This window comes from Simochromis diagramma, unplaced genomic scaffold (genome assembly GCF_900408965.1).
Source record: "Simochromis diagramma unplaced genomic scaffold, fSimDia1.1 OVJJ01000324.1, whole genome shotgun sequence".
Classification (NCBI taxonomy): domain Eukaryota; kingdom Metazoa; phylum Chordata; class Actinopteri; order Cichliformes; family Cichlidae; genus Simochromis; species Simochromis diagramma.
Window position 1 is genome coordinate 752049 of NW_024386918.1, and position 23316 is coordinate 775364.

Consider the following 23316-nt stretch of genomic DNA (forward strand, 5'->3'; position numbering starts at 1 on the left):
TTCTTTTCCTTCATTTTTCTTTCTCCCTTTCCTATCTGTCAATGGAAAATTGTACTTAGTAGTCAGTATAATCTTTTAATGATATAAGTTTGCATATGGTAGAATACTGCATGTAATCATTAGTGTTTAGAAGTACATAGTTGGTGGCATATTGAAAGAATGTCTCATCCTAGGGGGTCTGTGACATTCCAGGGTGTTCTGGCATTCACCCCCACATCCTGGGAGTATGGGAGAGGTCGTACATTGTCTTATTGTTTTACGGTAGGATTAACGTAGCTATATCTGTCTTAGTCTAAGTGCTTTTTGTTTAGATGAACTGCTGGACTTCGAGACCAGCAGGTTTCGGGAAGTCATTTATGAGGTCACACTCTGACACACATACACACACACAAGCACCCACTGAAGTATAAATAAAGTCCGGGGCAGTTTCTCAGTGCGAGTCTCAGTTTCTGGAGGCTGCCCTTGCTAGCAAGAAGTTCTGTGTGTTTCTCTTCTCTGAGTCTCTACTGAAGAAGTGCTTTAGAATATATCTCTTAACACTATCCCTCAGTCATGTCTGTCCCGTCTGTAACAACTGAAAATAAAATAAAATAAATAATAACAACAAAGGTCGATCAAATGGACCAATACGGCAAGGTCGTGATGATCCATTTGGCAAAGTAAATCCATTGGATATCCTTGTTGGTCTTCAGACAACAATTCTGACGGCTAAAGAACCAAATGGGACAGACGAAAAAAAAGAAAAAAAGAAATTAGGGTGGGAAACTGCAAAAATGCCCCACCAGAGCAAGAGGCAGACAGAGATGGGCCATCAGCAGCCCTCAACGGTAGGGAAGATTTGGGACCACACATCTAGGCGATACCATGCCAGCAGGAGGAGGGAGCCCAACTCCACCAGAGGTGGTCATTAATTTATTTAACCTTCATTGAGATTCAATGTCACATTTACAAGAGAGACAAACAAAATAAAATAACAATAAAACAATAAAATAGGAATAAAATGACAAAAATAAAAATTATCTCATGTTTAAACAGTTACTGGAAAAACAAGAACAAATTCACAATTATGATTTCACAAAGGCATTTGTACATCTTTTAAACTCTGCAAGTGAAATCTACTGAGAGAGCTGTAAGTCCTTCTGTAATGTAATCCATGAAAACGGGGCAGAAAAGAAGAATGTCTTCTTTCCAAGTTCTGTACGAACTGATGCAACACTCAATGTAATTAAGTCTTGAGACCACAAACTATGACTAAAATCTTTAAGTAACATGTAATAGGAGGGCAGTAAACCACAAATAGCAAGGCCAATAAGGACCAGTCAACCAGATAGAGTCCAAAAGATGGAGAGAATGAGCAGAGCCAGTTAGGAGGGGTAAAAAGGTGGTAGCAAGATGCCTTTTCCTTGCAGTGAAAGTGAAACACAAATTAGCAATGATTTTGGAAAAAAGAAAAAAGTTTATTTAACAGATGAGCAATATGTAGCTTACAGGAAAGATTATCACCAATCACAAACACCCAAGTATTTGTATGAGGTCACAGGTTCAATAGAAATGCCGGGTACAAGAGAGTGAAGTACTGCAGGCATGCACTTTCTATTTCGGAACAACATGACCTTGGTTTTATTTGTATTTAAAACCAGTCAGAGCTGAGACAGCTGTGACTGTATACAATCAAAAGCTAGCTGTGACTGTTCAGAAACCATCTTGATGGTATGAGCATTTGCCCTCCTAATGGAGGCATTGAACCAATTACCAAACTTACGAAAACATAGCCAATCGTCATTAGTCAGACTTTCTCGCAGTAGCCCACGTCTGGTTCCTCTTATGTAGGAGAATGGCCAATGGAAATATCTCCATGCTAAATTGGAATTGTAATACGACCTCAGTTAAATCTGACTGAAGTCGTAAATAAAAACTTTAAATTTCTTTTTGTAAAGATACCAGGCTTGGACTGTAAGAGTTTAGCGTTTCTCACCCACAAACCTATTTGGCATACTAGTTTTAAAAAGTGTTAATAAGAGATGATTTATCTGGTGATTTGGGATTTAGGCTTTGAATATTTTGTTTAAAGTTTAAAGATAAACAGTGTGCCATCAGACGAAGAAGAAAGTCAGTCCCAATTAAAATCATTTATTTCATTAAAATGCAGTTCAGATAAAAGTCAAATTGGAGAAGGCTCTGCGCTAGGGGAAGCAGATAGTGGCCAATAGTAGCCAACCACAGCCATAGACTGATTTCCAAACAGGTTAATTACTTAGGTCCGTAATTTCAAACTGCGTAGGTGCAGATCTTCAAGACTTGAGCAGCTTCCCAAGACTTCTCTGGAACAGTCAGAATTCAATCATATCCATTTTGGGGTTTTTTTTTGGTTTTTTAATCTGCTGGTGTATCACATACAGCCAGGGGCCGAGGGTTAGGCTAAATACCCCCCCAAAAAATTAAAGCATCATTACTAGACACTTGCATATAAAGTTTCTGGGAAACAAACAACTATAAGAACTAGTATTAAAGGCTGACAACAGAGAGAATGACACTGCTATCAGCTGTTGTTTGTGGGTTTATTGCTAACTTTTACAGTTTGATGCAGAGAATATCAAGTAAAGTTAGAGGCCACTTGTTTTTAAAGTTGTGTAAGGAATGGAGCGTGTGGAAGAGGATCCAAAGGCAGATTATGTTAAACAAAAAAAACCTGATACTTCTATAGCACCATTCTATTCAGTTGAAAATTTCAACCATTTTCTACTGCAGACCTTACTCAGCCAGTCACACCTACATTCACACAGCACATTTATCATCTACACCTAAACGCATACTTTCTTGTGCTCATATGCCAGTAGAGGCAATGAGCTCAGTATCTTGCCCAAGGTTACTTGAGTGTGTGGATTCCACCATTGGTAGATAACCCTCTCTATCACATGACCCACAGTTGCCCTTATGAAGCTTCCATATATATTTTATTGTAATGGGTGGATGTGACAGTGTAGTTGATGTGGGTTACAAAAGCTTTTCAACACAATCTAACCAGTGTCACTCAGGGAGAAAACACAGGAAATGTCAGTAATCACATCCAGTATAAAGTATGTAAGATTTGGCAGTGCTCTATCTGACATTGTGATTTATAGTACTGGAGCTCCAGAAAGGGCTGCACTGTTTCAATTCCTGTTCACTTATTACACTTCAGACTTTCAGTACACCTCCAGGACCTCCTCTACAGAAATATTCAGATGATTATGCAGTAGGTTGAAAATATGTGTGATATGTAGGAGGAGAGTATTAGTAGAAGATTTTGTGGAATGGTCAGAGATATATCATCTGCTTTTGAATGGGTATAAGACCAGAGAAAGACCAACCTCCGAAAGAGTACAACTAGATGGTCCATGACTATCCTGAGACAGAATGTCAGTGTGGTGTACATAAGAGTACAAGTCCACAACGACAACAGACTGAACTAGACAATGAACAGATACAAGCAGTGAAGGAGCTGACTCTAAAGTTTTGAAGTTGAATGTTGCATTTGAAATTACATGATGATGCAGAAATTACATACAATCACAGAGTGAATAAGGTGATTAAGGAAGAAATACTGCATCATGAAATAGTGACTCATGGGAAGCCTAAGCCTATTGCAGTGTAACAAAGGAAAGATTCGGTGTCACCAGATCCAGTTCAAACTACATTGTTTAGCAAAAGGGAAGTTTTGGTAATGGACTGGTTTTTATATAACGATTTTCTGCTCTACCTGAGCACTCAAAAAGGCTTTATACAAACTATTTTCTAAATGTCAGAAAATAGTGTTTTCTGACATTTACACACATTCACACTCCAGTGCATGCATTACAGGGGTTAGTATCTGGCTCAAGGATATTTGGTATGCACACTGAAGCAACCAGGAATCGAACCACCAAACTTCCAATTAGTAAATGACTTGCTCCATCCTCCTGGGCTACAATCACACCAATTTTTAAACCTAGTCTTTAAAGTCGACAAGGTGTCCATTTCCTGAATCAAAACTGGTGCGTCTTACACAGAAGAAGGGCCCATGAGCCAAAGGCTCTGCCTTATGGTATTATGGGTCGTTGTTGGGGTTTTCACTGTATTATTTTAGGGTTCTTTACCTTACAATATAAAGGATCTTTAGGGAACAGTTCTTGTGATTTGGCGCTATATAAAGGAAATTCTATTTCATTTATCAAAATTGGCAAAAATTACGGAAAGTAATAATAAATCAATTGCATATTCTATAAAGATTTATGGTTAAGGCGATTTAATGAATTTTAAATGTATCTAATTATAGTATGTTGTTTTTTTCCTGTAGCTCACTGCCCGTTGATCAGCCAAATCACTATGTTTAATCAGACATGCACTTGGAGAGCAATCATTATCCATACTCTATAGTAATTTATGAATATTTTAGATTTGATCTGCAGATTTGGACCTTATTCATACAAAGAATATCCCAGGCTGACTTCAAGAAACACTGAAAGATGGTATTTGTTTCCTGAATCCCAGAGTAAGAGTCTACTATCTTTTGATCAGTGAAAAGAAAATCAACATCACTCCAGTTTTTGCTTCTCTTCATTGTTGTTGTTGTTTTGCATTTTGTTTTAAATTTTGTTTATTTATTTATTTTACATTCTTATTATTTGTGATTTTTTTCGGTAAAAAGTGCTATATAAATACATTTTACTTAAGTTTTTGCTCAAAAAGAGGCTGGAGAGATCGCTTGATTGTTGCAGGTTTCTCTGTATGTTATTTACACCTGACAGTGTAAAATACTTAGTGACAACTGCTGTTGTGATTTGGCGCTATAAAAACAAAGTGCTCTGAATTGAATTACCTAACGTCAATTGTTGATTTAATTAATAGATGTATTTAAGTTTTTTTTCTGTTTTCTATCTGTTATTCCTTAACAATGCAGTAAAAAATATTTGCCTTGGGACTTACCAGTGATGTGATAGCTGACTTGACGGTTGAAGGCAGAGCTATCATCATCTCTAGTTATCAGCACAGCCACAACCTCTCCTGGGCGGTCACTCTCCTGAACAGAACCAAAGATGTGGTTCTCCATGAACCTGGGAGGGTTGTCATTGATGTCTGACAATGAAACTGTGACAGTGGTTGTACTGGAAAGAGTCAGGGTCTCCCCAAGGTCTGAGGCCACCACTGTAAAAGTGTACGAGGGGCTAGTTTCATGATCCAGGTCTTTGCGTGTAGTGATCCAACCAGTATTGCTGTCAATGCTAAAAGTGCTGACCAGTGTGTCTGAATCCTCTTTTAACTGGATTAATGAACCAAGTTTATATGTTACCTGGCCATTTGCTCCAGAATCTGGGTCTCTTGCTTGAACTTGAATGATTCTGGTTCCAACTGGCATTCCTTCCATAATGGTGGTATCATATGAGTTGGCCTCAAAAGCTGGTTTGTTGTCATTCAAATCCAATACCTTGACTTCAACTTCAACACAACTCACCGAATCAAGCTTAGCCTGTTGTGCCGTGGCAGTGACTTTGAAGTAGTATCCTTTGATCACCTCGTAGTCCAAAGGCTTATCAAGTTTGATCACTCCAGTATGCTTTTCCACCACAAACACACCATCGTGGTTGTTTTCACCAGCCTCTCCATTAACCAGGGCAAAAGTAGTAGAGAGTGATGTAAATTCAAGAGGAGCATTGAGGTGAACTGTTCCTATGACTGAACCAATAAGAGTGTTCTCTGGTGTATTGAATAAATAATGATATTGGCTAAAGGATGGAATAAAAGTCTCTGGAGAAAGAACGTGGATATAGACAGATACTAGAGAGTGTCTGACTGGATTTCCTCCATCAACAGCCTTCACAAAGAAAGATAATACAGAGTTTCTGAAATGGCTGAAACTGCCTTTAGTCACCATCCATCCATTGTCCGGGTCTATCTCCAAAATGTCTACCACTGGTACATTTGCCTCACTGTAAAGTGAATATGTCACTTTAGCATTAATGCCATGATCAGGATCATGGGCCTGAATCTGTGTCACCAAAAAACCTTGAGCCACATCAGATTTCACTGAAGCTCGATACTCTGTGGCACGGAAACAAGGTGCATTATCATTATCGTCCAATAGAGTAACTTGTACTGTACAGTAAGAGACTTGTCCACCTAAATCTTGGGCCGCCACTGTGAGAACAATGTCTTTGTTAGCTGGATCCTCACGATCAAGTTTTTCTGTGGTGTAGATCTGACCATTTGCATCGATGCTAAACTTGTCCTTACCAACATCATTCACAAAGGAATAAGTTATGAGCCCAAACTCTCCTGGGTCTGCATCTGTTGCCTTGACCTGAAATGAAAATTTTGATCACCCTTGTCAATTCAGAAAAATACTTTATAGCTACTTAATATACTTAATGTTATTTCTTTTTAATGTATAATTTAATGAATCCTTACTGCACCTACCTGTATAACTTTGGTTCCCACAGCAGCATTCTCTCTTAGCTCCGCCTCATACATATTCTGTCCAAACACTGGACTATGCAGATTGGCCCTCCACACTTTTACATGAACCTGTGCAGTGCTGGTGAACACCCCATCAGATACTGAAACATTGAGACTATAGGCAGGCTCCATTCTTTGCTTACGGTGGCTGGACAGTGTGATTATCCCTGTCTTTTTTTCTATTGCAAAATTCCTTTTTTCATTTCCTGATAAAATACTGTACTCCAACTTGTCAAAATCTGAGCTGTCTGCATCAGATGCCTGGACACAGGTTATAAAGTGACCCCTTGTTGCCAACTCATTCACATATGCCTCATAGAGCAGCTGGTTGAAAACTGGAGGATTGTCATTTATGTCATTCAACATGACTGTCACAGACACTTCGCTACTCAGTGGTGGAAAACCATTATCAGTTGCCCTGACAATAAAGTCATATTTTTGGAGTAGTTCATGGTCTAGCATACGAGCTGTCAGGATTAATCCACTGCTACTGTCAATATGAAAGTACTCTGTATTATTACGTGAATTCGAGAAGATCTGGTAGCGGACAACATTGTTTTTCTCTGAATCTTTGTCTGTGGCAACTACTTGGAGTGCTGGCGTTCCAATCATGGCTGTTTCAGATAAAACTACCCTGTAGGTCATTTTCTGGAAGATAGGTGGATTATCGTTGACATCCTGGACAAACACATCTACATCAACCTCAGCATGGGCACCAGTAAGATAGTCTGTGGCTCTAACAGTCAGGTGGTAAGATGATGTTGCCTCAAAATCCAAAGCATGGATGACACTTATGACTCCGGTATCAAAACCAATGTCAAACTGTAGGGATGGATCTCCATCAACAATTGTGTAGATGATGCTTTGTCCTTCAGGGCTTGAGGCATTGATGCCAAGGATAGGTGTGTGCACAGCTACATCCTCATTCACAGCAACAGTATAAAATGATTTGGCAAAAACAGGCATGGCTTTGTTGACTACAGTGATGGGAAACTCTATTGTAGATGAAAGGGGTGGATAACCACTGTCTCTGGCATATATCACCATTCGGTATTCCACATTGGACAAATCAGACTCAAAAGACCTCTTGAGGCTGAGACTACCTGTCTGCCTGTTGATTTCAAAATGACCATGGTCATCTTTGAGATAGTAAGATACTTGCCCATTAATTCCTTTGTCACCATCTACTGCCATGACCCTGAAAATGGGTGATCCTGGTTCAGCTTCTACTTGAACAGCTGCATAATAAGGAAGTCCAACAAACACAGGGGCATTATCATTTATGTCTTCAACTTGGACTCTAACTACGACTCTAGCCACATGGAGAGGGTCATGCTCCTTTCTTGCCTCAACCACCAGTTCATAGAACTCTTGCTCTTCACGGTCAAATGCTATACCTGTGGTCTCGATGACTCCAGATGTTGGGCGAATTTTGAAATGTGTACCAGCATTCAACAAGTTGTACTTTAGTGGTTCATTCAGACGGTTTCCAATAGCATTGACCACAGCTACCTTTGTGATATTCAATATATTCTCTTTAATAGATGAAGAGTAAATACTGTGGGTGAAGCTGAGACCAGAGTCTAGAGCTTCTCTGACAACTATAGTCACCAAAGCCATGCTAGAGAATTTACCATCTGAAACTCTGACACTGAAGCGGAAACGCTCTTTGGAAAAGTTGTTGTTTTTGACTACAATAATTCCACTTGAAGGTTTGATGGCAAAGTGCTGCAGTTCTCCATCAGTCAGAGAGTATATAAGCTCTGTAGTGATGTCTTTGTCAGGGTCTGCAGCTGAAACCTGAAGTGCTTCAACTCCAACATAAGTGGGGAGTAACAGGACTGTTTCATAAGAACTCTGGGTGAAGCAAGGTGGGGAATCATTTGTGTCAATCACTTGTATTGTGACCTCAGTTGGACTTTCTGCTGTCAACTGTGGCGTTCCGTTGTCTCTCACATGTACGTGGAAATGAAAGATAGTAAAGGTTTCATAATCTAAATTAGCAATAGTTCTGATGGAGCCAGTTCCTGAGTCCACGGTGAAGAACATTTTTGCTGTGTCTTCAATAATCTGGTATACCAGCAGTGCATTTTGGTTACGGTCAGCATCAGTGGCTTTTATTACTAGAGGTGAACCATCTAAGTTTAAGACTACACTGTTAATTGGTGCTGCCTCACTAATACTCCCATGGTAGTGAAGCTCCTGGAACACTGGTGGGTTGTCATTATCATCCACTACCTGGATTAACAGAGTAGCATTGGAGGCCATGCCAGCCATGTTAATAGCCTGGACTATCAGTGTGTAAGAAGTTGTAGTCTCATAGTCAAGCGATTTTTGAGTAGTAATCACTCCACTATACTGATTTATCTGAAAAACATGATTGGTATTGCCCTGCTTAATGTCATAATTGAGGGTGGACTGGCTGACAGCACTGACTGTACTGACAGAGGTCCCAACCAATGCATTCTCCATGATTTCAGTCTGGTACTCAGGTTGAGGGAACTTTGGACCAGCATTATCAGATAGAGTGACAGCAATCCGCACTATTGTGGTAGTGGAAAGTGGGGGGGAGCCACTGTCAATTACTCTGACAGTGAGAATATAATGGCCTATGCTGGATAGGTCCAGCTCATGCGCAACAGTGATGACACCCAAAACTGGCTCAACTTGGAATGTATTTCCACTGTTGCCTGTTGAAGAGAAAAAAAACAAAAAAAAACAACAACCCAATAATAGACAAAATATCAAATTAACGTTCCAACCATGTACATATGTAGGAGCAAGTACTCAGTTGCCATAGCTTACCTGCTTCAATAGAGTAGTGTAGCTCTGCATTCTCGCCTTTATCTTTGTCTAGGGCAGTTACCTGGACTACAGCTGATCCCACTGCTGCTGACTCATATACTGAGCCTTCATACAGAGCACTGGTAAAAATTGGTACGTGGTCATTTACATCTTCCACTTCTATTAGTACACGGACCAAATCTTTTCTGTATGGGAATTCTTGATCCTTTACCTGTGGAGAAAATGATTAAACAAACCTAAATATTTTCTTTAATGATATATATAGGATGAAGATATATAATAAGGTCAAAATAATGTCTACAAAAACAAGTCATTAGACTAGAACTGTTACTCCCTCACTTTCCTTAACCACACATATTTCTCCTGTGTTATGTAGTAATTTAAAAATTAGATATGTAACTTCTAATGATGCAGTGAGATGTGGATACTGGTTTACTGAATGGTGTAATTTGTAAACCATGTAATTAGTCTGCTGATGTCACCAAAAGGTAGTCCAGCCCAAACAGAGGATTACTGTGTGCTTGCATAATTAAAACAGGAAAACTATCTGTATGATGAATACAATTCTATGATACAGACTTTTAGACCAAAAATAACTCATGGATTAAAGTATATCTTACAGTCACAGTGAGAATGTGTCGTGCACAGGCCTCATGGTCAAGCCTCTGAGTAGTGTAGATAGTGCCCTGGGTGGGATGAATGCGGAACAGACCCATGGTGTTTGGGTCTATGGAACTCTGCAGAGAGTAGGTCAACTGTTGATGCTTATCACGGTCAGATGCCTGAACCTGGACCACTTCAGTGTCAGGTGGTGTATCTTCAGAAACAACGACATCATAAGTTGGTTGGAAGAAGATGGGAGCATTGTCATTGCTGTCCATAACAGTAATGTGAATCTGGAACATGAGGGACATTAAGAAGAGAAAAAGGAAAGAAAGAAAGAACACACTTTAAAATTATAGATATAAACTGTTCATCTTAATGACGTCTTCAGAGTTATATAACTCAGAATTAAAGATTTTGCAACTAAACTAAAGCTTGTCAGTTCAAAATTGTTTTTTGAAACACACCACCCTCTTATTCCCACAACAGAATTTTTGAAAGCTGCATATTAGTGGTTTTTGAGTTGAATCTTAAGCACACAATTTTTCCCTTAAATTATCTCCAAATATAATGGCATCATGTGTGCGTGCATGTTGGTAATTGTAGGCATATGTGCTTTGCTCAAATGAGCAGCAATCAGCAGTAATCAACCAAAGTAATTGTTAGTAAAAACTTGAGGAGATGAACAATTTAAACTGGTCTTATTTCCTGAAAAACATCAAAAAATGTCTTGACGCATGCTCAATCACCCAGGTAAGGAAATCACAGAAAGCTGACTCTGTTCACCTGGACATAGTGTTTTAAGTAGGAAAAATGTTTCATCACTCTTTTAAGTGATTTTTTCAATCTCAGCTGACTGCAGGTTTCCTCAGCCTTATAAACAGTACATTCGCATAATAACCAAACCTAGCACCACTGATTAACAATGGGTCATGAGGTCAGTTTCATGATTGTTAATATGCAAATTGTCATGACCATTGATCAATGACCATGAGTACTATTTACAAAGAGTTGGGGAATAGCTCACAACATTGTATAATAGTGAAAGAGGTACACTTAGGCCCCCTCCTTGATTTAGAGATGGTCTTTCTCTTTTCACATAAATGGCCTCTTGGCAGCTGACCATGTCAGAAGCTGGCCAATCCTGGCAAAAACTAAGAACAGGGGCCCCAGCAGGCCATCTCCCAAGCCACCGTGAGCAGCCCCAAGAATCACCAAGTACCCACTTCCAGGGGGAGGCAGCAATGGCCTGCAGGGAGCGGTAGGGAGGGGAGTTACATCTCGGTCTCCTTTAGCACTCATGATACTTGTAATAAATGTAGCCTATTTGCAGCTCTGGAGGTCAGGATCAATAAATTGAAGACTCAAATTCGCACCCTTGAAAAACCTGTAGCTTAGCCAGGCCCCTGTAGCCAGTGCAGCCGAAGGTAGCGTGGCTCCTGCCAGCTGTCTCCCAGCAGATTGTCCCCAGTAGCTGGGAAAACAGGATGGCTGGGTGACGGTGAGGAGGAAGCACAGTCCTAAACAGAAGCCCATGGTACACCACCAACCTGTTCATGTGTTTAACTGCTTTTCCCCACTTGGCAACACTCCTGTCTGTTCTTAGACATGTGAAGCTAGAGACACCACCAACCATAGTTAATTGTCTTCCAGGTGCCAGAGCAGGCGACACTGAGGGAAATTTAAATCTGCTGGCTAAGGGTAAACATAAATTCAGTAAAATTGTAATTCAAGTAGGCAGTAATGACACCCGGTTACGTCAATTGGAGGTCACTAAAAGCAGACTAATTAATGTAATAGATGTAATGTAATAGATTATCGCTCCAACTACAAATTCAAAAGTTGTCTCTTTAGACGCAGAGAATTTGACCGGGTAAATTGGAAATTTTTTTAGCAGTTTTAAGCAAATTTGGATTTGGCTCATTCTTCATAAATTGAGTCAAAATACTGTACAGCTCTCCGGATGCATCTGTTAGGACAAATTATGTAACATCCCAAAGCTTCAATCCAAAGAAGGGCACCAGACAAGGCTGCCCACTTTTCCCCTCACTTTTTGTCATTTTCATTGAACCATCAGCAGCAGCAAACTCCCAAAATGTAGCCTGATGGTGCATTACTTTTCCTTAAAAACACCCAATTGATAATTCAGCCTGGGCAGCACGGTGGCTACACTGATTCTTTGTGTTTTTGATGATGTTCAGTTTGTCACTGGTTCATTAGTATTTTTTTTCCTTCTTTACTCACGAGTTTGCATGTGTGGAGTTTGTGTGGAGTTTGCATGTTCTCCCCATGTTTGCGTGGGTACTCCGGCTTCCTCCCACAAGCGCGAACTCAGAAGAGGGAGCAGTTAAAATAGTTTGGGTGGGCTAGGGCTGTGGCTTGCCTCAGACATATGCAATTTGTGTATTTGTTTGTGAACCTCCATCTGTTTTGTCTTTCAGGATGCATCAGTGGGGGTCATGAGACTGAGTACTGGGCCTTGTCCCCTGTGTCAATCCAGATGGTTGATGTGGACATCACTATAAATACCTCGGAGTACACATAGATAATAAACTGGACTGGGTTAAAAACACCACTGCACTATACAGGACGGGCCAGAGTCGTCTCTATTTTCTGAGACAGGAGCACGTTCAGTAAGAGACTGAGATTACCCAAAAGCGATTTATATATATTAAAGCAGTGGTTCTCAAACTTTTCACAATCAGTACCACCTCATAAAATATATGGCTCTTCCAGTACCACCCTTATGACCGACATTAATGTACAGTAATAAAGGCCTATTTAACACCACATACAGTTTACACAAGGCAATTTTATTTCTTATATGAATGCTATTTATTTTAACTGACATAAAGAGGATTTTACAAGTGATAATAATAACAACTGTACTGCATTAAAACATTCACAACCTCTCTGGGTACATCTCAGGCCCTCTAAAGTACGGAGGCCTATCTCCCCTCCCCACACTCCCTGCCGGTGGCTGATGCCCTCAGACGTTGGTGTGTTGGTGGTCCTTGTCGTCTGGGGCTGGGCGCTCATGTATGTACCGGCTCACTCCTGGTGGCCGATTGGCGGGGCTGGGCGCCTGTGGCCCGGCTGGGCTCCTTCCGGGGGGTGGGATGCCCTCAGGCCTCTGGCCTCTGGGCCTGAAGCTCGGTCCTCTCTGGCACAGCTGGCTGCCGGCAGAGCCCGCGGGCACGCCACTGCAACCCCCTCTGGCCTCTGCTCCGTAGCTGCGGGGTGACCTCTCCTTTGGGGCTCTACTCAGCTCTTCCCAGGAGGGTGGCACGGTTCCCCCCCCCCCTTTGGTGGTCCTCCTCGGGTCCTTGTACTCTGGGGCCTCTGGATATCTGGGGCCTGGATCTCCTCCATACCTGCTTCATACCCTGGTGGACGGGGCTATGGCTCCCCACACTCCCTAGCAGATCGTTACATGGAGAAACCTTTGGAATACAAGCATGCTGATCCACACAGGTATGCACACAGGTGTACACACGGGTATTCACAGACGCGGACTACACCTTTCTTGGCTGCTGCCTCAAAGCACATTGTGCGCTGTCTATCTTGCGTGCTGCACAATATCGTTTATTATTTAGTATAACGGCTGCAGACAGGAAGATACTGCCAGCACCGGAAACGTGCTCGTCATCTCCGAGCATGAAGTAAGGAGAGCCTTCAAGAGAGTGAACACCAGGAAAGCAGCAGGACCAGACGGCATCCCAGGTCGTATCCTAAGAGACTGCGCATACCAGCTAGCTCCTGTGTTCACTGAGATATTCAACATCTCTTTATCTCAGTCGGTGATCCCCACATGCTTCAAAGAGTCCATCATTGTTCCTGTCCCGAAGAAACCCCACCCTGCTTCTCTCAATGACTATCGCCCTGTAGCCCTCACCTCAGTAGTGATGAAGTGCTTTGAACGCCTGGTCAGAGACTTCATCATTTCTTCACTACCAGACACACTGGACCCACTACAGTTCGCTTACCGTCCAAATCGTTCCACAGACGATGCCATCTCTCATCTCCTCCACACATCACTCACTCACTTGGACACTAGAAGGGGGAATTATGTTAAAATGCTCTTCGTAGACTACAGCTCTGCATTTAACACCATAATTCCCTCCACACTCACCACCAAGCTGGAGCATCTGGGACTCAGCTCATCTATGTGTCAGTGGATCTCCAACTTCCTAACTGGCAGACCACAGGCAGTAAGGATGGGAGGACATGTCTCAGCCTCCACCACTCTCAGCACTGGAGCCCCCCAGGGGTGTGTTCTGAGCCCCCTGCTGTACTCTTTGTACACATATGACTGTGTGGCCACTACCGGCTCCACCACCATCATCAAGTTTGCTGACGACACCGTCGTGGTGGGCCTGATCTCTGATAACAACGAGACGGCCTACCTGAAGGAGATTAGGAATCTGGAGAACTGGTGCCAGAGGAACAACCTCCTTCTAAACGTCAGTAAGACAAAGGAGCTGATAGTGGACTTCAGCACTAAGCAGGAGAGGAACTACCAGACCCCCGTCATCAACGAGTGCCCAGTGGAGAGAGTGGACAGCTTCAAATACCTCGGAGTTCACATCACGCAGGACCTGTCATGGTCCTGTCACATCAACACCGTGGTGAAAAAGGCCCGACAGCGTCTCTACCACCTCAGACGCTTGAGAGACTTCCAACTGCCCTCCAAGGTGCTCAGGAACTTTTACTCGTGCACCATAGAGAGCATCCTGGCGGGAAACATCTTAACCTGGTTCGGGAACAGCACCATGCAGGACAGACGAGCTCTACAGAGGGTTGTGCGGTCAGCTGAGCGCACCATCCGCTCCGAGCTCCCTGACCTGCACTCAATCTACAGCAGGCGGTGCTGGACCAAGGCCAGGAAGATCGTGAAGGACCTCAGCCATCCCAACAACGGACTGTTCTCTCTGTTGAGGTCAGGAAAGCGATTCCGCTCCCTGAAGACCAACACAGAGAGACTGAGGAGGAGCTTCTTCCCGCAGGCGATACGGTCTCTCAATCACACCACCACACAGTACTGACCCACACATACAGTTCTTACACACACTGGACTTTCTGGACTTTGTTTTTGCACAACACTGGTCACTATATTCTTCATTTCCGGTTAATACTTGTACAGCTGCTGTTATTGTGTATATATTTATTTAGATTTAGATTTCTTCATACATTCTTATATAGTTCTATATTGTGTATTGTGTATTTTGTTGTACAGTTATTTTATTTTCAACTTTAATTTATATATTTATCTTATTCTTCCCAGTTAAATTTACCCTTCATTCTAATTTGTGTTGTACAGTTATTTCATTTTTAACCTTAATTTATATTTTATTCCTTCCTAGTTAAATTTACCCTTTTTAATTTTTCATATTTATTTCCTATCTTATTCATAGCCTTTTCCTTTTTGTTTTCTTTAGGTCACGAGCAGTTGTCCAAGCATTTCACTGCATATCGTACTGTGTATGACTGTGTACGTGACAAATAAAATTTGAATTTGAATTTGAATTTGAATTTGAATCTACTGTTATCTACTGCTAGCTAGTTTATTGTGATGGTGCCGTGTTTTTTATTATGTTGCTCTTTGTTGTTTGCTTTCTCTTCTGTTTTTTTTCTCCATACAGGTGATCCAGGTGTTTTGTTTGTTTTGTTTTTTTGTTTGTTTTTTTCCTTTCTTCCCCCCCCTTCTCACCGTCTCTTCTCCCCTTTGGTTTACTTTCTCTCCCTCTCTTTCTTTCATTCTTTCTCCCTGTCCTATCCCCCAGTCATCTCTGTCCCGTTTGTAGCAACTGAAAATAAAATAAATTCCTAATTATAATAAAGGTCAATCAAATGGACCAATATGGCAAGGCCATGATGATCCACTTGGTAAAATAAATCCGCTTGGCATCTTTCTTGGCCTTAAGACAACAATTCTGATGGCTAAAGATCCAAACGGGACACAAAAAAAACCAAAAAAAAAAAAACATTCACAACAGGTGGGATATCCAATCTTTAAGTGATGACCTGATGAAACCTGCTTCCCGGTCCAAACTACTCTACATTTATTATGGCTGTTGTGTTTTTACCATGTTTTAATGCTTTATATTTTGTTCTATTTAATCTGAACAAGCCCCTAAAAAAGTCAGTGATCACTGTTGGGCTCTCTCGGTTTTTATCTTCACTATTCCTTTTAAAGCTCAGTTTTCAAAACCTTACAATGTAACTACAGCCCAGCCTATGCAGCAGTATATTAATGACTAAACTTATATTGCAGTTGTTCTCCTGACTGAAGTTTGGTCTGTTAACAGCACCCTGCCATGCAATTACATTTGTTCCTAACCATCGGGAACCCTCACTGAGTGGAAAAAAAGTTAGTATTCATCCTCCAGCTTCACTGTGTTTATATTATGCCATAACCACACGTGTGTAGCTAGCCACTACGCAGCACATCATTATATACCAGCTAGCCAAACTTCAGTAACCCTACAAACGCCACTGCTGTTTAGTTTTCTGTCTTCATTTGTGCCGGAAGTGATAGCAGAGCTGTACTGTAATTTTTACTGTGGCGGTTAAGCTGCCGGATTTTTGGCTTCATGACCCTCCTTCATGGTTTGTGCACGTCGAAACTCAGTTTGCTCTTCGTGGCATTTTGGCCAACGACACAAAATACCATCATGTGTTGGCCTTGCTGGATCCGCTGTTCACCCACCGTGTGATGACCCTCCTCTGGGACCCCCCACCCAAGGGAAATACATCGCTCACAAGGCTTGCTGCTGTGGTGCTACTCCCTCTCCAATGCAGAGCAGGCGAGAAACTCCTCTCTCTCGGGCCTGGGTGACGGTACTGGACTCGAGGTCATGGAGAGCACGTCGTCCTTGCTAGGAACGGATGACGGTGGATTCCTCTTCACTCACGTCTTCCTACAACAGTTGCCGGTGCGAGCTGGCCTCGCCAACTCCCCGCTGCTGGCCGCGAAGGATTACCACTCACTTGCAGAAGAAGTGAATCGCATTCTCCTGGATACTAGGAGCTTCGGCATCCAGGCAAAAGTTCCAGACTCACCGATGGCATCTCCCGCGCCCCCACCGATTCTCCCGGGGGCATCAAACTCATCAGTGGTGGCCAGTGTTGGGAAGGTTACTTTTAAAATGAATTCCATTACAGAATACAGAATACATGCCCCAAAATGTATTCTGTAACGTATTCCGTTACGTTACTCAATGACAGTAACGTATTCTGAATACTTTGGATTACTTAATATATTATCATGCTTTTTACAACAACGTGAATGTACTATTGCTGTGTGATTTATTACTATTACTGAAGGTCCGCGACTCCGAACTGTAGTAAAGGGACCTCTGACTAATACGGCGGGGTCCCTGACGGCTCGTAGCCGAAAAATAGCTTTACTTTGTTGTGTGGGTCAACTTTTCTTGCGAGAGACAGAGAGAGGCGTTGAAAGACTGCTCCAACAGAACTTATTGTTTTCGGAGGAAAACACGAACACGGTGTACAGTCGAGTCTTAATAGCTTACTTACAACTGGGCTCGTCAGGCTCTCTTCTTGGCTGAAGTGGTTATTATTATATTTACATGCTTCCAGCTCCCGTTTTTCCTCGATGACAACTCGTACCTTTCCACTCCCCTTTTTCTCCCTCCTCGCGCTCACAGAACCATAACGTGTATGGCAGTCCATTCTCCCTGCAACACGGACTACACTGCCCATGATGCTACATTCTTTAGAGCTATGCTTGTAGCATTCTGCCTGTTAGCTTAGCACAACAAGAACAACAACGAAAAGGCGCTCTCTCACCCAGGAAACACACAGTCGCAGAGAGAGAGAGGGCATCGCCCTGTAACCATGGCAACCGTAACGCTGCCGCCTGGAACAACGGAACGTAGCTGTCAAACAAAACCCAAACAGTCCTGACCCGCGACAAAATGAAACAGGAAAGTACCGCAGTGTAATCCATTTATTTCAACAAAGTAACTGTGTTCTGAATACCACCTTTTTAAACGGTAACTGTAGCGGAATACATATACATACATATTTTGTATTTTAAATACGTAACGGCGGTACATGTATTCCGTTACTCCCCAACACTGGTGGTGGCTGGGATCGCGGCACGGCGGCACCGTGGAAAAGGGCTGTGTTTTTACAATCATTGTGACAGCGCCATGCCGCTTTTGCACGGAAACAAATCCGCCAGCGCTCCGTAGAGGCCGCGACTGCTGGAAAGGCTACTCTTTATAGAGGACTCATGCTCAGGGAAACGTTTTCTGGTCGACTCCAGCTCCCAGAAGGGCCTCAAGAATGCTCGTGTTGTCTTTGCATATATATTGCGTATATTATTTAATTTATTTTTTTTTAAATTGGGGATTTCCCGCATACCACCAGAGAGAGCCCGCGTACCACACTTCGAGAAAGACTATATTAGGGCTATTTCTTATATTTTATAAACGTTGTAAGATATTGTATTATTTAATTTGTTCAGTCTGTTATTGTTATTGTCTTGGGGCAACTGTAACCCACATAATTTCCTCAGGTATAATTAAAGTATTCTGATTCTGACCCCTGTTTCTGCCTGTAGTACTGACCGTTGTATGTGAAATATATGGAATGAAGACAAAGTTCCTAAAGCAAACACACTTGGTTGGTGCTAAGTGTGGTCCTGTTCCTTAGGTTGGGGTCATCCTGTAATCTCTTAAAAACTACTTCTACTGCTTTAGTGACTGGAAGACAAGTGAAGAGAGATGTAACATCATACGAGACCATTGTTTCATCTGCCTCCATGATGACATCGCTCACCCTTCTCAACAAAATCCAAGGTGTTCTGGATGTGGTGTTTAGAGCTGCCTACCAATGGGTTGAGGATCAAAACTAAAAACCTTGAGATGTTATAGGTGACCGAGTTGAGCATACAGACAATTGGTCTTAAAGGTACAAACTGTTTATTAGCAAGAGAAGCCTACAGAGAGTCTATGGTGCTCCTCTTGGGAAAGCAAATGTGTTTGACACAAAGCATTCAGACCAGATTCTTTGGTTGTGGTCTGAAGGGGTGTTGCACCAAGAACCTCCTTGGGATTGGTTTGGTCAATAGGAAATGGTTGCAGTTACCTGTTGTTTGCATGGAAGATGCTGATTTGTCCACAAATACTTACCATTTACTCTATGAGCTTAAGTACCCGGGCCTCCACCAGATATTCCTAGTCTGTTTTCCAGGTATATCTGGCATTCTTCCTAGCCTACTGACCCAACTCATCACTAGATAGTCATGAGTTGACAGCTCTTTCTCCTTATCTAAATGTCCAAAACAAATGACCTCAGATCAGATAATATATATTTTAAAAAAACAGATCACTGAAATTTGGCATAAGGTGCTATGATACCAAGTACACCACTTTAGATTCAAACATGGTGTTTTTTATGGCCAACCCATACCTATGACGGAAGTCCAATAAAAAAAAAAACCACAACACTGGTTTATCAGGCTATTCCTCCCAAGCACACCTTTCCAGCTCCATATTTGCACACATGAGTGAAGAAATCTCTTGGGAGAACTATGAATTCCCCAGACAGACTAACTAAAGACTCAAAGAAGGCTGGGAATTCTGAACTATTGTTCTGGGCATGGACAGAGGTAATGTGGTGGTGGTCTTTAGCCAGGGACTTGTGAGTGTCCTCACACCCACCCAGCTACTCTCACCACAGGCCACTCCAGAAAATTATTACAGTCCAGCCATTCTCCAGGAGTATGGTTCCAGAACCCTTGCTATACACTGAGGTATATTTATTCGGTAGCACTCCATGTCCTGCACTTGCTCAGATTCCTTCCCCACCAGTGAGGTGATGTTCCACATCCCCAAAAACGAATGTATTACTGAGGATACACAGGCCCAGGACTCCACGTTTGTCTACCACCCTGCCTAAGGAATCTATTGTAATCCAAATGTCAGAATTATTATGGAAGGTATTTCTAAATAAGGGGACCAGTCTGAATAGTCTGAATAGAAACACTAATTGTTCTTTTCATTCCTATCCTCTGCAAACCCAGTGGAATGGTAAAATAAAGTTCTTACAACTTACACTTCTTGTCATTACAAACATGATGGGAGTGGAAACTGGTGACATAATCACAACCTCTAACTTACTGGTTTGCATTACTGGACATTTCTGGTAAATGGGTTGGTTCTTATATAGCATTTTTCTACTCTACTGGAGCATTCCAAGCACTTTATAAAACATGTTTCTTTCACCCATTCATACCCATTAATACAAGCACTTTTTTCTCTGCTTTTTCTACCTAAATGCTATCTAACTTTTTTTGTTTGTTTTTTCTATCTAACATTCATACACATTTACAGTCCTGCTCTACCTCCTGAGCTGCAGCCACCCCAATGTATCACACAATCTTTCTGTTCCATGAATTTACATGTAAATAATTTAGCTGAAATATTTTCATGTCCCTAAACATGATTTTTATCTATCTGGTCATATGTACCAATTCCTATCTGGTGAATATTTTCCAATTTTAAAAGGCAATAAAGTCCACATTTTGAAATTTTTTTCCACGTTTTGACACAAGACTGTGCTACAAAATCAGTTGAAATGTACCAAACTGTAGGCAACGCTGAAATAAAGGAAAAGTGGTACCTGGGTATATGCAGTGTTGGTGCCATCTGTAGCCTGCACTGTCATGTTGTAGAAGGAGCACTGTTCAGCATCAAGAGGTTTGGCAATGATGATGGTGCCCACAGTCTTCGCTACATCAAACACACTGTCACTGTTCCCACCTGCACCACAGCACAAATGTCAAGCAAGAAAGGATGGCCAAAAAATGCAGATCATACCTACTTTGAATGCACACGAGTTATGATGAATATGTGAATAAACACAAAAACCACACAATTTTATTTTGTGGATCAGTGGGTTCCAGTCATGTAAAACATGCGTTACTGAGTCCTGAAATGCATGAATTGTTTTTTGGGGTTTTTTGTACAATCCTAATCAGTAAATTAACCAGTGCAGTGTTGGGATAAGGGGAGAGAACATGACTAGAGACCATTGCCTAAGAGTTTGTGATAGTGCAAAGGAGGAAAGGATGGCTGCTGACAGGTTTAAGCTCTTCCATCACACACAAACACACATCACAAACTCCTATACACCACAGATTACATATAATAATATATAATATACAGCATATGCTATAAAATGCCAATATGAAGCAAAAATCACAGTAACACACTAAAGCAACAAGCAAAAACACTTTCCATGCTGGTAGTACCCCTCCCTTTTGCTTAGAGTGTGCTGCAGTTTGAGTGTGTTATTGCAAAAATTTCTCATCTATTTTTGTTTTTGGCTATTTTTCCTAGTTTTTGTTTGCTTTGTGAAGTTGGTGGACTAGGGTGTTGGGAAATGGGGGCAGCTGACTAGCAATCATGCCATGAAGCTGGTTCTAGCTGTCAGCTGCTCAGTGGGGGATTATAACGCGCCTGTGGGTGAGTTGGTTGGGTATGGAGGTATGGAATCAATCTCCCAAATGACTAATGCAGTGGCGATGTTTCTGGACAGCACAAATTGTATCAAGTTGTTGACAGTGGTGGAGTGATTAAAGACACCCTCACTCCTGTTCTCTCTCTGGTTAATCCTATTTTGTCACCATCCTGCTCCACCTTTCATCAAGAATGAAGTGTTAGAGGAAGAGTTATCTAGTCTCCTTTAAACTATTTAACTATTTTACCACAAAGAGATAAATAGCGTAATCAAAATTATTGATGTTACATCAAAAGGAAGATCTCACTCAGTCTGGGGAGAGTGAGGGAGATGGCAGTGGCACTGCTGTCACATTTTCTTGCCTCGGTGGCAAAAAGACTTGCAGAGTAGCTGGATTCTAAGGAAGGTTTGCTAGCCCTCAGGCCATCCCTCCATTCTGCAAACAGCCAGATTAAAATATAAGAAATGACACAAATAACAATCAAAGTGCAATCAAAAGAGAGAAAAAGATGAAGGGGGATGGACTGACAGTGAACATGTAGAGAAAGGTGAACAGTATTAATTAGTATTATATTAAATGCTCATAATTTGCTGACAGATGTATTTATTTAATTCTTATTTTTAATAATTATGATGTGTATTGAATAACCCTCAGCTTTGTTTGCTTGTTGCATATTGTCTCTTTTACCCCAGGAAGGGGTTAAATGAGAATGAAAAATAGAGTAAAAAAAAAAAGTAAAGTAAGAACAATAGCAAGCCGGTGGTGAATGGGTGAATGTAGGTATCAAGAGGCTAAGCAAAAGACCAGTGGGGGAAAAAAAGAATGGAGAGATGCAGGTATAACAAAGAAACAAATGGGACAGAGTAGCTGAATCTGTGTTGGGGGGGGGGGGGGGGGGGAGTATCATTCTAGTTTTCTAGTTTTTTGTTGTTATTGTTTATTTATCAAATTAATTCAATTTATAGAATGCCAAATCACAACAACAGACACCTCAAGGTGCTTTATATGGCAAGGAAAATGATCTTACATTAATACAGTTATATAATACAATCAGAATATCCCTATGGACAAGCACTTTGGTGAGAGTGGGAAGGAAAGACTCCCTTTTAACAGGAAGAAACCCCCAGCAGAGCCAGCCTCAGGGAGGGGCAGCCATCTGCTGCTTTTTGTTTTATTTGGAACTTTATGCTTCACCTATGTGTACTTTGCCATCGGCCATTATAAATGGCTCACCTTTAGTTCACCCAAGTTAGTATTAATGGCCCAATGAAGCTTTCTGGAGCATTGAAGCCTATATTGAAAAAAGGGATCATTACTCAAAGCTTTTCACCACAGTCCTCTTTTGTGGCATCTGGTGGCCCAAAATATGAAGAACAGCTTAAATCTACAATTTAAAATTAACTGCTTCATTATGATTCCCCACTCTATACAGCTGAGTTGACAGCCTCTGTTTAATATTATGTGACAATTCTGTCTGATATCAGGCTACCATTGTGGTGCATTGAAGATGTCTTGATGCTCTCTCAATCATCCAGGTAAGTAAACCCCAAAAGGCTGATTCTGTTTATCTGGACGTAGCATTTTCAGTGGGAAAAATATTTCGTCACTCATCCAAGTGACTTCTTCAGTCTGAACTGACTGCTGGTTTCCCCAACCTTATAAACAGTACATTGCATAATGACTGAAACTAGCCCACGCAACAATGTGCTGGGAGGTCAGTTCCTTGATGCAAATTCTCATGACCACTGATCAACAACTACTGGACAGCTGGACATTTGTCAAAGCTAGGAAGTCACCTAAAGAAAGCTCCAGCCAATCCAAGAGAGAAGGACAACTGCTGCCAACACGAAAAACCTGTAGTGACCTCGTATGTGTCAGGAGTATCAGAACAGCTGAAACGCATTTTTTCTAAACACAGCACCTCTGTGATTTTTAAACCCCAA

General features: G+C 41.6%; 1 protein-coding gene across 8 annotated transcripts in view; it reads right to left on the minus strand.

Annotated features, from left to right (window-relative positions):
• Positions 1-23316, minus strand: part of fat3a (FAT atypical cadherin 3a) — a 197083-nt gene that overhangs the window by 79844 nt on the left and 93923 nt on the right. For all 8 annotated transcript variants that reach the window (XM_040036486.1, XM_040036487.1, XM_040036483.1 and 5 more), the window contains 5 exons: positions 20533-20672; positions 9897-10172; positions 9277-9487; positions 6433-9161; positions 4945-6316 (listed from right to left, as the gene is read on the minus strand). In XM_040036486.1, coding sequence (XP_039892420.1) covers positions 4945-6316; positions 6433-9161; positions 9277-9487; positions 9897-10172; positions 20533-20672 — 4728 coding nt within the window. The remainder of the gene's footprint in view (positions 1-4944; positions 6317-6432; positions 9162-9276; positions 9488-9896; positions 10173-20532; positions 20673-23316) is intronic.